The 13,913-nt window shown below is 41.4% G+C and overlaps 1 protein-coding gene across 1 annotated transcript in view; it reads right to left on the minus strand.

The window, feature by feature from the left end:
- The window catches only part of TSPAN13 (tetraspanin 13), a 30,808-nt gene extending 17,243 nt beyond the window's left edge, over positions 1-13,565 (minus strand). The window contains exon 1 of the mRNA XM_061197721.1: positions 13,296-13,565. Within this exon, the coding sequence (XP_061053704.1) occupies positions 13,296-13,358 (63 nt within the window). The 5' untranslated portion in view covers positions 13,359-13,565. The remainder of the gene's footprint in view (positions 1-13,295) is intronic.
- Positions 13,566-13,913: the final 348 nt, after the last annotated feature.

Here is a 13,913-nt window from a genome sequence, read left to right on the forward strand (position 1 = left end):
TCACTGACTCTCCGCTTGTTTATAACAGAAAGTGAAGCTCTAGGTCTGTCACACTTGGGTGGACTCACGTGTGCATCTTGACACCACCCTATCACCTCCTTCTGGTACCCGACTCCTAAATACACATTCTCATTTGTAACGTGGAAGAGAACATGATTTAACGGTCCAATCAAAAACAAATTTTGCATTTATTACCACAACAGAGAAACTGTCCAAACATAAACTTACTTAAGTGACTCAATTTTCTAATAAACCCCCAAAATATGTTTGGTTTTTTTTAAACATTTATTTATTTATGGCTGCGTTGGGTCTTCGTTGCTGCACGCGGGCTTTCTCTAGTTGCGGTGAGCAGGGGCTACTCTTCGTTGCGGTGCGCAGGTTGCTCATTGCAGTGGCTTCTCTTGTTGCGGAGCACGGGCTCTAGGCGCGCGGGCTTCAGTAGTTGTGGCACGTGGGCTCAGTAGTTGTGGCTCACAGGCTCTAGAGCGCAGGCTCAGCAGTCGTGGCGCACAGGCTTAGTTGCTCCGCGGCATGTGGGATCTTCCCAGACCAGGGCTCAAACCCGTGTCCCCTGCATTGGCAGGCGGATTCTTAAGCGCTGCGCCATCAGGGAAGCCCTGTTTGGTTTTTTTAATAAAGCAAAATTGAAAACAACATACATGTTTTTGGGTGTGACTGCTGTCTCTAACACACTGTAACAAAAATCCCCAAGTACTCATAATTAACTTTTTAAATTAGAAACAATGCCTAAAGTTTTATGATATGCCTCTAATTAGATCTGATTATCAGTGTTTCTTTAACTTTTACTAAGAAGGAGCCTTTTAAAGATAATAACGAAGCAATTCATTTCTGAATAGTGGTAATTGTATGTTATGGTTGGTTTGTAATTTTGAAGAGAATGGGATTATGTGAAATCTTCCAAATGAGTGATACAAAAATTATGGATTCCAATAAAATTCTAACTGTATAATTAAAAAGCCTGCTTGTCAGTAGAACCTGGTAGACAAAGGAACTGCATGAATTTTTTGTTTAATAATAACAACAGTTTCCTTATGAGACCAATGGTAATAGAAAGTAAATTTAGACCTATGACAAATAGTTTCCTTCCTTTGGGAGACAGAAGGCTGATAAAAACAAATTATGGATCTGTTAACTTGTTGATAGCGATGTTTTTTATGAACAGGAAGCGCCAACCTTTCCTGTTTTCTCTTTAAAACAAAGAAAAGTGAATCATACAAAAAAGAGCTTTTAAAAGAGAGAGTACAAAAGCTAAAATGAAAAGCCACGCCAAGGCAAGATTATAAAAGTGTCTACAACTGGTATTGCTTCCCCAAGCAAATCCTTAAAAAAGGTGGTGGCAAAACTACTAGTGCGCACATGGATAGATTCTTTTTTTAAAAAAAATTATTTATTTTTATTTTTGGCTGCATCGGGTCTTAGTTGCACGGGATCTTTCATTGCGGCGCCCTGGCTTCTCTCTAGTTGAGGCTCGTGGGCTCAGTAGTTGCAGTGCGCAGGCTTAGTTGCCCCGCGGCATGAGGGATCTTAGTTCCCCAACCAGGGATCGAACCCTCATCCCCTGCATTGGAAGGCAGATTCTTAACCACTGGACTGCCAGGGAAGTCCCATAGATTCTGATGAAGGAGGGCACTAGCGGCACAAAGCTATCTGGCCAGTGACCTTAACCGAGTCCCTTCATTTTATAGGTGATAAATCAGAGTAGCAAAATGACGTGCCCAATGACAGAGGCAGAACTGTGGCAACCTTTCTGTTTGGTGCATTTTTTTCTTCCTGTAGGACCATATCATAGTGCCTAGCAACATAGTTAAGTAATTTTTAACATCGAGATATAATAGTAAAGACAATATTATAATGCATAAGAAACTGTAGTTCTTGCTTCGTAGCCAGATTGATATAGCTTTGATTAGCGTCTCCTTGACTTACTCCTTATGAGATCTGGTTGCACAGTCATGTATAAACGAACAATAAGGTCCTCACTCATACAACTTTGCTATTAGTTAACTACCAAATCCTTGCTTATTCATTTTGTGCTTATTTTTCTTTTACCCGACCTAGAAAATTTGTCACATATGCCGACATTCATATACAAGCACACAGTGCATTGCCTGGAGTAGGGGAGCAAGAAATCCTAGTGGGGATGAACAGTCTTTATCTTTGAGATCACTCTAGCAAATAAAATTATTTAAAACTAATAAACATGTATTTATGCACTTTTTGGATCAATAACACACAATGCTACTCCAGAAGAAAGAAAAAAAATGTTGTGCATAATGTTCTTTACAATCTAGCTTAAGTAGGTGTTGAAGCATTAAACCACTACAGTAGGGCTTTCAAATGATGGAGTTGCTAGAACATTCTAGAATTAGGAATAGAAGATTCAAATTCCTACTCAGAGGACAAATGACCTCTGTAGGGGACATACGGTGTTTTTACAACCCAGCACATACATTTCTTATAAAACCCGTAATCATAGTGTCTCACTGGCCCCCTCCAACCACTGCCAGCAGCAATCATGGTTGCTCATCCTCCTTCCCACAGTGATTGGTTCATGGGTTGGGTCCATAAACCAACAGGGTTAATTAGTATGTCCCATATGATCATACAGGAATATTGAAAGAGGAAAAAAAGGGTTCCTCTGGTATAGCAAGCCATAAGGACAATTAAAATTGATTCTGCCAGTGGCCATCTTGCACATGGAAAGTTCTGGCCTCAAAAAGAATCTACACAGAGGCAAGCTGGGCTGAGAAGTGGATAGAAGGAGCAAGAGAGTTCTGACCTTTTCTGAGCCCCTTGATCCAGCCATACTTAGTGATCCATCTATTGACTCTCCCAATTATATCCTTCTAAGAGTTTGTGTTATCTCGCCAACACATTCTTTTAAGTTCATTTATAACTTATAAAGAATTCTGGTTAATGCAAGCTTCATCTTGCAAGTGTTTATTGTAACATTTTTAATACTTGCAAACTTGCAGTGACCCTGTCTACCTTCCCCACTGTGACCACCTTCCCCACCTAGACTAACTCTAAATCCTTCACCTTGTCAATGGGCTTTTACAAAATATGAGCACTCCCTTTTAACCTAAAAGACCTACCTGAAACTTTTTACTGTAAGGACCAAATGAGAAGGGATTCAATGAGCAAGAGAAATGTCCTAGGCCATCTCCCTCCTGCAAACACCCTCCCCAGGCTTACCAAATTGAACTCCAGCCTCAATTTTACTGCTGAGCAGGTCAGTGGTTGCCTGCAAATTGGGAGCAAAGGTTATGTGGCAGGAGAGAGGGATTACAAAGGAGGATAAGGAAACTTTGGGGGTTGATATGTTCAAGGTCGTGAATGCAATGATGGGTTCACAGGTGTATATATGTGTCACAACTTTATCAAATTCATACTTTAAATATGTGCAGCTTATTGTATGTCATTAATACCCCAATAGAACTATTCTAACACACACACACACACACACACACACACACACACACACACAGAGCTTTATGAGGAAAAGCATTTTACAGCATTATCCTTCTCCCAGCAGGGAACAAATCCTAATGCCTAGAGTTGCAGATGTAACTGGGTGACAAAGAAGAAAGTCACATACCAAGGATGGTAGGGCAGGATAACTGGGACCTTGATAACATGCTTGCATTGTGCACCTTCTCTAGATTACCTACTTCTAGACATCTTGCTACATGAAAATAACAGAGCTTACTATTTGAAGCAGCAGTAGCTGGGTTTCTATTACCTGCAGCTGGACTCTATTCCTAATATGGTAGTCTTTGATGGTCTTTAATTTAAAGCCAATAGATCAGGTCATTCCCATGCCGGCTATCTTTTGTTCCTAATCTCAGAATAAAGTCCAAACACCAGGCTGACAAATCCAAGAATGTGAAGGGCCTGGCTTACCTCTCGAGGTAACTCATTAGCCACTATTCCCCACCTCCAGTCATACTTTGAATTCTTCTAATGAGCCCTCTACACTTTGAGTGCCATACAGTCAAAGCACATGTCGACCTGATATTCCTAGCATGTGGTTAAGTGCCTGGTACAGAAGAGGTACTCCAAATACACTGCAGACTGAAAGAGCTCATGATCTTATTCATTATGCTTTAGGGATAGGCAAATGCTTATTCCCTAACCTAATCAATATTTGGGGTGAAGAAATCCAGCCTAATGGTGTCCCAGATTATTCTTTCTCTATATAACCTATAAAAGAGAGTTTCATTCTTTCACCAAATATCCACCACATTGCAGAAACAACATGAAAAGAGAGACTTGAATCATTTCTAGAGCAGCTACATTTTTTGAGCATCCAAATTCTACCAGGGTAAGTGAATTGCTTTGAGGACGAAAGAGGAACGTAGAACCTTTGAAAAAACTGGATGCAATTCTGCAGTTAAATCATTCAAAAATGTTTTGTCAGCACTAAAGCAAGAGAGAAGACGTGATGATAGTGGAGGGTAAGAAACTTAAAACAGTAATAAGATTTAAAAGGACTATACCACGAAAATGTAACGCAGCATCCACCGATACATTAAAAACTAAGGCCCCAGACCTCTCCATGTCATAAGAGTAATTACACTTGACACTGAACTCTCCCTCTGAACTTCTGCCTAATGTAAAAAATTGAAGAACAATTCAGTGATTATCAAGCATGTGTTTCTCTGATACCAAATATCTGGATGGAAATTTGAAAATTCTGTAAATAATCTGGATATTGCTAAATATCCAGACATTTAGTGTTGAAGCCAAGACCGCAGTTCTTCATCTCATTTTCATTCCTCAAATGATACAAGGAAGGCTGATGTGCTGTTGTCACATATTTTTCTTCTCTATGTTCTCCTTGGTGCCAAGCAGCTTGCTTTATACTTACAAGATACAGAATACATAATATATAATATCTGCTGGGAAGAAATTATATAAAGAGAATCAAAAGTAAGGCATCCTGACTTGCCATTTTCCAAGGATAACGAGTTTGAGGTAGCACTCAGAGCTGCCAACAAAGTTTCAACCCCACCCTACATCTTCCTTCTTCAGAGCAGTTTTGGGAGACAAGAAGTGGAATTGTGGGCGAAACAGCCCTGCACTGCCTCCTTCATTCAATCAACTAAATGCCAACCATATGGCAAGGCTGTGCTGGGCATTCAGGAAAGCCGGAGTGATTGGGACACGGTCCTTACTGTTGAGGGACATATAGTCTATCATAAGACAAAATAAAAGGGTAATTGTTTTTTTCAGTGACTTCTTCATTGATCAAGCTAAGAATCATGTCTTAGTCCTCATCTTACTTAGCAGCATTTGACACAGATGTTCAACTCTGCCTCCTTAAAATGATGTGCATTTGGCTTCTAAGACACCCGCCTCTACCAGGTTTTCCTCCTATCTGACCGGCCATTCCTTCTCAGGCTCCTTGGCTGGCTCCTCCTTGTCTCCGAAAACTGTTATTATAAGAGTGTCCTTGGTTCAGTTCACAGATCACTGCCCTTCTCTACCTATCCTCACCAACTGGTTGATTTCATCTAGTAGCAATTCTAAATACCACTCTCTACATTGATGGCTCCCTGAATTTCAACCTCCAGCTATTCCTCTCCCCTGAACTCCACTGTTATTAGACTACCTGCCATCTGACATCTCCACTTGGGTATCTGATTGGCATCACATCTAATACTGAACCTCTTATTTTCCTTCCAAAGCCTGGTCCACCCACAGTCTCCCCATTCCTGTTAATAGCAGATTCAGCAAGCCAGTTGTTTAGGTCATAAATCACAAGTAATCTGTGACTGGTCTCTCTCACACCCCATTCTCATCCATCAGGAAATTATGTTGGCACCACCTTCAAAATACACCCAAAATCTGACTATTTCTCTTACTTCCATTGCTATAATATTGGTCCAAACCTCCATCATCTTTGCTTCAATTACTGCAGCAGCCTTACAGGTGATCTCACTGTTTCTACTTTTGCCATCTATAATCTATTCTCAATTCAGGAGCCAGACAAACTTTTAAATGAAAATCAGTCCCAAAGCCACCAATGGCTCCCCATTTCCCTTGGTGTAAAAGTTCAACTCCTTCAATCTGGGTCCCAGAAACTCTCTGACTCATTTCCAACCACTCCACCCACCCCTTGCTCACTGTCCCAGCCACAGGAGTCCTCTCTGTCCTTGCATAAATCAGAAATACTCCTTCAGGATCTTCTCAAAGGCCGTTCCCTCCACTGACTTTTTCCAGATGTCTGTCCTTCATCTCCTTCAAGTTTTTGTTCCACTGCTGTCTTACCGAGAAGGCTAATCCTGACCACCACATATAAAAATATGCCCTTATCCTCCCCTACCCACCCCAATGCCCCACTGTGCTTCAGCCTTCTTACTCCATTTTTCTCCATAGCATTTTACCTTCTAACATGATGTATAACTTATTTGCTTATTTGCTTATCATCTACCTTCCCCCCCAAACGTAAGATCCATGAAAGCAGGAACTTTTGGTTTGTTTTGCTCACTGCTGCTGTTGCTTAATTAATATTATTGGAATGAATAAAAGAAAAATTATTTGGTTCGTCTTAACAATACATTTATATTAGACTAATAATAATAAATTAGACTAATAATATAAAGAATCCTAGCCAACTATGATTCTAGTACAATTTTACGGAAAGCTGATTTGTTCACGGGAAAGGTTACAGGAAAACCTCAGATGCATAGGAGAGCTTGGCCAACAATGGGAGAGAAAAGAGAAAAGAGTATTTCAAGAAACATATTAGATTCTACAGTAGACAGATAAAAGCAATTCCTATTTATTATTTTTAACCCAATGCTAATTTTCATGTCTTAAAATATTTGGCTGTCTTCTAGATTTAATTTTGATCAAATTATCCTGTTTATGCAAGCTTTCATTAGGTATGTTTTACCTCTGGTGAAAAGGGAGCAGCCAATTCTGCAAATTCCATTCAAGAAGTATTTAGAGAGTATAAGCTCTGTGCTAAAAAAACAAAAAAAAAAAAATGCTACAAACCAAAGGATGCAACAAAGAGAAAGCTATGATCTCCGCCAATAAAAGGTGGATAGTCTAGCTGGGGAAAAAGCAAACACAAAGCAATCTATAGTATGGAGCATTGGTATGGTTAATGGCAAAGACAGAGTAAAATAAAATCTTACAACACTGACTCTCAGCCCTCACTGTAATTTAGAATTAGCTAGGAAGATTTTAAAAAGGGTTTTTTTAACCAAAAAATCACATGCCTCTCCCTCTCTCTGAATCCTGATTGAATTAGTCTGAGGTGGCACTCAAGCAGTAAGATTGATTCCCAAGTGAAAATTTAAGGAAACAATTCTTTCTGACTTAAGAAATGGGAGGCTTTATTTGAGTAGTTTTACAAAGACAGAGCAAGGTATTATAGGTCAAGAGCAGAGGATAAGCAAAGACAGGCAACAAAGGGCAAAATGTCTGGGGAACCCTCTGTGGCTGAAATATACGAAGAGATGCACACGGGAAGAGCGGATGGTGAAAGATCTTGAATGGCATGCTAAGGAATTTGGGTTTATTCTCTGAGTTTTCATCCACTATTACAAGTGCATTATTCATTTTACAGTGTTAAGATAATATGGAGGAACAATTCAGGTGAAATGTGATAAGAAGGAAGACGAACTAAACCTAGCTTGTCTTCACCAGTAATTCATATGTGTTTGAGGTGATGATGGCCCATTTTCAAACTACCTAAAACTGTATGCAAATTAAACCACTGAGATGTTCAAATCTCACTTTTCAAATGTAGGCTGAAATACAATTATTCCCCTAATAAATTTTCTTTCTTTGTAAAAGCCTCTTAATTATGTTGTTAAACTTTGTGAAAGAAAATAACCTCATTTCAAGTAAGAAATGACATAAATAGCACATTTCGGTAACTGTTTTAAAATCAAAAGTTGGGAAATTTCACAAACGTATTTAGCACAAAGGCCGACTATAAACACCAGCTCAACAGCATCATGTGGAAACTCCAGGTTCTGTAAACAGTGAATCATTTTTAAATTCAAAATCCAAGTAAATATTCAGCAACCACTTAAATATTTTAAATTCACTCAGTAGTTTGAACAAGGGCCGAGAAATAACATAAGCCTAACCACACATTAAAATATTAAATAAGAATAATTTGAAAAATAATGATCAGAATTTTGAAAAATGTCAAATACAATAATTTGAAGGCAATTACAATAAGCAGATTTTTTTCTTTGGCTTAAGTATTAGTGTTTTTCATTTATTTTGGAGTAGAAACTGAACAAAATTATACTTTTCCAGCCCTCTAATGACCAGAATAGGACTTTAAAAAATGTACAGGAAAATCGTTCCAAATTTATACTCACCATACCTCAGTCATTTTTTTCTTACAACTGAAAGATTAATATTACTGTTTTGAGGGTATGAACTCTTGCCCCCGTAGGGCCTGCTTGAGTTAACACCAGCCTGTAAGTGTTAGAAATCCCAGTAGCTTGAAAACCTTTCCATTGTAACATACAGGTTTGTAATTCAGAAATTTAAAATAATTCAACTTTTTCCACGAAGCTGTAACAACTTGCTCTTTTTTCTATAGCACATCCAAAGCATTTATCCACATTCTCTCCTTTTATCCTAACAACTCCACAAGGGAAGAATGAAAAATATCATCACCAGTTTATAAATGAAAAAACTGAAACTCAGATGGAGACCTTTGCCCAAGGTTAAATTCCAAGCAAGTTGTAAAGTTGGTATTCAAATTTAGGTTTCCTTCCGAAACCCAGCTGTTTTTCTCTCCATAGACTGTACAGATAGATATATATATATATATATATATATATATATATATATATATTTTTTTTTTTATCTGCTATGTTTTACCTATTTTAAGACAACCTCAATTTCAGAGATACCTAAAACGCAAATAAACATATGCCTTAGAATGAATGTAAATTGGTATAATTTTTGACTGCACGGAGATTTTTTCCCCAAAGCAACCCAAGATACAGAAAAAATATTGCAAAAAATCAACAGAAACAAACTTAGATTTTAGAAGAATAAATATAGAATAAGAAACAAAACTGAAACTTCTGAAATGACCGTTATTTAAAGACCACGAGTTATTTTCTGTTCCTTACGTTCTTAATTAAAACTATTCATACACACACACACACATACATATAAACAGCAGTCGATTCCTAGAAGTCTTTTCTTCTCTGCTTAAGAAGCACGAGGAGACATGTTCAAAATGTTACATATTTTAAATTATTAATTTATTTATTTATGGCTGTGTTGGGTCTTCGTTTCTGTGCGAGGGCTTTCTCTAGTTGCGGCAAGTGGGGGCCGCTGTTCATCGCGGTGCGCGGGCCTCTCACTATCGCCGCCTCTCTTGTTGCGGAGCACAGGCTGCAGACGCGCAGGCTCAGTAGTTGTGGCGCACGGGCCTAGTTGCTCCGCGGCATGCGGGATCTTCCCAGACCAGGGCTCGAACCCGTGTCACCTGCATTGGCAGGCAGACTCTCAACCACAGCGCCACCAGGGAAGCCCCCTCAAAATGTTACATATTTTAATATAACACTTATTTCATACCTCCTAAAATTCCCCACAAATCACTAGGAATAATTATTTAAAGTTATTTTTCACTTTTTGCCAAAATACTTTCAATCAAAATTATTTTAAAATCAACGATTAAAAATAAAATAGACCGTTTTCCCAAAGCAGTTTTCACTTGTGTTTATATCCTGAACAGTATCAAAAAGACCAAGCTATTTCCACACTTCCCCAATTCAATCATACCTTCTTCTCCAACCCACAAAGACCTACCCTAGTCCTAAATTTTGTGGCACCTAAAGTCAGTCCTTCCCTTATATAGCATTAATTTTTCTACTCCATAAATCCCAACTAGATCCTGTCTTCACAGAGGAGGTATTTGCCTCTGTATGTGTTTATTATTTCCCACAGTTCTCAGCAGAATGCACACAGTAAGCAAATGTTTATTGACTGAAGAAAGCTCTTGAGATCATATGTAGAGAAGATAGTGAATGACAAAGAGGCTTCATAAGGCATGTTGATTTCAAAGCCCAGTTTGGTTCACTGCTGTATTCCCAGACTGAGAACAGTGCCTTGCACACAGTAGACAATAAATATTTGTTGAGTGAAGAAACATTCAGTTTCTATAAATGTAGGAAGTTCTAGAGCAAGTCACTCTCTTTAGTATAACACCATGAAAGTGCATGAAGAAACCGTAGCTTCTCCCTTTCCTCCCGTACCTATAAACTGTTGATATTCACTACACTAACGTAAAGTTGTTCATTACTAGGGATTCTATTAATTAAAACAACCAAACCATAAACAACAATAAAAATCAGCCACGCCTTTGGCTAGTGATCAAAAATCCATGACAAGTTTGGGGGATGTTCCATCCAACCTATTTTAATGACATGCTTTCTGGACTGGTCACGAATTCTGCCCTAATCTCAAGGTCATAAGCAGGCCACCTGAGCATGCGTACAGTTAGGCTGCCCTAAGTTCCTCAAGAAAATGCTTCAAGGCAAGAGTGATGACTCAAAGCAGACCATGGCCTTTACACCTGCCACACCCCTATGCAATCCTGGCTTTACTAACACTTTTAGAAATAATCTCAGATTCAATCCCACAACTTTGAGCTTATTTCGGAGGCAGTGACCCACGTGGGACTGGAACCTATAAAGGGTCCTCCTATTCATGCCTTAAAAAGAAATGTCTCCCAAGTCTTCAGCCTTAACCCTGCCCCCAACCACTTCACATTTCCCATCTTAAAATGTTGAGGTGAAACCAGGGAAGATACAGAATCTAAATAATAGCAATGGCACATTTTCAGCATCTATTTAAGACCTGGTTCAACGTTTACCTTTCATTCATTTCCAGTTTAAACTGCTGAACTCATCTACACTTGTTCACAATGTATAAGCAGTAGACACTAATTCATTTTAAGAAATATCCTTTTTCTAAAAAGCTTTAGGGCTTCCCTGGTGGTGCAGTGGTTAAGAATCCGCCTGCCAATGCAGGGGACACGTGTTTGAGCCCTGGTCCCGAGCAACTAAGCCTGTGTGCCACAACTACTGAGCCTGCACTCTGGAGCCCGCGAGCCACAACTACTGAAGCTCACACGCCTAGAGCCCGTGCTCCGCAACAAGAGAAGCCACCGCAATGAGAAGCCCACGCACCGCTCAAAGAGTAGCCCCCGCTCGCCGCAACTAGAGAAAGCCCACGCGCAGCAACGAAGACCAAACGCAGCCAAAAATAAATAAATAAATAAATTTTAAAAAATAAATAAAAAGGTTTAGATTTAAAAGGGCCAACCATCTTTATAGTCCTGTGAATTTCCAATTAATTTTTACTACAGAGCTATTAAAATCAATAGAATACACTCTGAAGGTCAATAATTTAGAACAGATATAAAAGTCTTATATAATATGCTCCTTCAGAATTACCTTTCTCTTTGCTTTCCTGATACACAAGAGATACAAGTAGAAATGACATATCTCAAAAGCAACAGAACCAGATTTAAAAATAACATGCCTTTAGAAAAAAAATATATACGGCATATTAATCTATATAGACCTCCTCAGTGACGTAAGTATGCAACGCAGACATTCTACTGTGTGTAAGCAGATACTATCAGGTTAAACGTCTGGCAAACAGGTAACTAAATCATGAGGGGGAGGGGCAGAAGTCAGAGCATAAAATGGGGAATGTGAAGTTCTAAACAGGCCATTCATGCTAATAAAAGAAAATACCTGCAGAATTGGTCAGCTTTTACTTAATAAATAATCAATGTGATAGGCATGTTCAGGTGAGACAAAGGTGAATTCTGATCTGAAACTTGACACGGATCTCCGATTACAAGGACCTGAATCACCAGGTGGTCTAGAATTTTTCCCAAATCTAGGATTAGTGACATGTTGATTAGATTCCTACTAACTAGTCAGAAAGACATACTTTTTACAGGTTTATGTCTTGCTTTCAAAGCTTTGCAACCATGTTCACATACAATGGAACAGTAATGCTAAAAGGACCCAGCCTCTCCCTCCTGCTGGGGACCACAGGCAGACTCCGCACTCCAAGGACGTAACCTAAGCTTGCACAGATGGCCTAGCTCTCTGCTAATGCACAGGAGCTGGGTTTGTTTTCAGGGTGGGTGCTGCAAAACAAACCCAGGTGTATTTATAGGAGGGAGCAAGACTATGATGGAGGGATGATGACAGAAGATGAAGTTTCTTCCGCATGGTAAAGAAGCCTGTGGAAAGATCTGGATCCCACAGCCTGGGTTCCACTTCTTGACTCGCCAACTATCAACTATGTAAAGTTATTAAAGCCCTTTTCGGTCTATTATCTTATGTATAAAATTTAGACAATGCCCCTCGCCTCGGATGATTGTCAGAAAAAGGAAAGTGTATGTAAAATCTGGGACGTGGTAGGCAATCGGTAAATGGCAATCTACTCTCCCATCCTCCGGTTCACCCCGAATTGCCCCTCAAAAATTACAAACATACACTGCAGGGTTAAAACTAAAAAGCCCAAGCTGGTTGGCAGGGAAAGAAACAACCTGGGTGGAGGCTCGCTTATTTACTGGAGAATTTAGCTTAAAATGGATTTAGGATATTGATAAGAGGGGAGATACATGGAAAAAGCATCAGGTATAAGCAAAACTCCCCCTCCCCCAACTCCCGCTCCCCGCAAAAAGACATTCCTTTATGTAAGCACGAAACAAACTTCGGAAGCTGCGGATATCCTGTGAACCTACTCGGCGGCCTCAGTTAAAATCACAGGCGCACGTAGAGCTAAACACGACGCACACCATCCATATGCCGCCTTGTCAGTTTCAGATCACGCTATTTTTGCAAAACTGTCCTCAAACCCGAGGCAGCTCCCGCCTCCAAATCCGCCCCAGATGGGTTTGGGAGCCAAAAGCGAGTTGCAGAAGGGATAAGGATGGGAAAGTGGAGAGGTCTGGTCAAATAACTGAAAAACAAGGCGGTGGGTGAGGGGGCGGGGTAGAGCAATGGGGAAGAGACGCGGCCAGTGAGCCAGAAAGACGGCGGCTTCACAATGAAAGGAAGAGACTGCGACAGTCGCCGGCTCCTGGTCCCCGGCGGGGACGGATGGCGAGGCCAGGCGGGGGAGGCCAGAGCGTGGGAAGACAGAAACGGGGTGCGGGGTGAAGTGAGCGAGTCATTGGCCAGACAGGGAAGTCACGGAGCACCCGAGCAGGTGCAAAGCCCCCAGGCGGGGAGGAACGGGCTCGGGATACTCACTGTGTAGAGTAGGTTGAGCGCGCACAGGCAGTTCTTGGAACACGCGAAGCCCCCGCAAACCATCTTGGAGCCTGCGGTTCCCGGCAACTGCAGGTAAAGTCTGGCTCCGGCGGAGCCTCCAGGCAGCCTCTTTGTCCTTGCCTTCGGGGCCTGGCCGAGGCGGCGCAGCAGCGGGGACGCGGGAGGGAGCCCGGGGCTTGGGCAGGGGCTGCAGTGCGCGGCACGCCCGCGGAGACTCCTACCCGCTCTGGAACCTGCGGCCGCAGCTGCTGAAGCACGAGCCCGAGCCCCGCCCAGCCCCCCCCGCCTCGCCCCGCGCGCTGATTGGCCGCCGGCGGGGAACAAAGGTAGAAATATGCAAATAAATGCGCTCAGCTAGCTGGGATCCGGGAGGGGAGGGGAGGGGAAGGGAGGGGACGGGGAGGGAGGGGAGGGGAGGGGCGGAGCGGCCCCTGGGAGAGGGGGAAGGGGCGGAGGCCTTGAGGGAGAGTGCCTGAGGCCAGAGTGTGTGGCAGCGACCTCGCCGCGGGTTCCTGGGGAGCAGGTGAGGAGAAGAGGGCGGGACTCCACGGAGATCCACGCTGGCAGGGAGAAAGATGACAGCACCTCTCGGTTCTT

Source organism: Eubalaena glacialis, chromosome 8 (assembly GCF_028564815.1).
Source record: "Eubalaena glacialis isolate mEubGla1 chromosome 8, mEubGla1.1.hap2.+ XY, whole genome shotgun sequence".
In the NCBI taxonomy this organism is placed as follows: Eukaryota; Metazoa; Chordata; class Mammalia; order Artiodactyla; family Balaenidae; genus Eubalaena; species Eubalaena glacialis.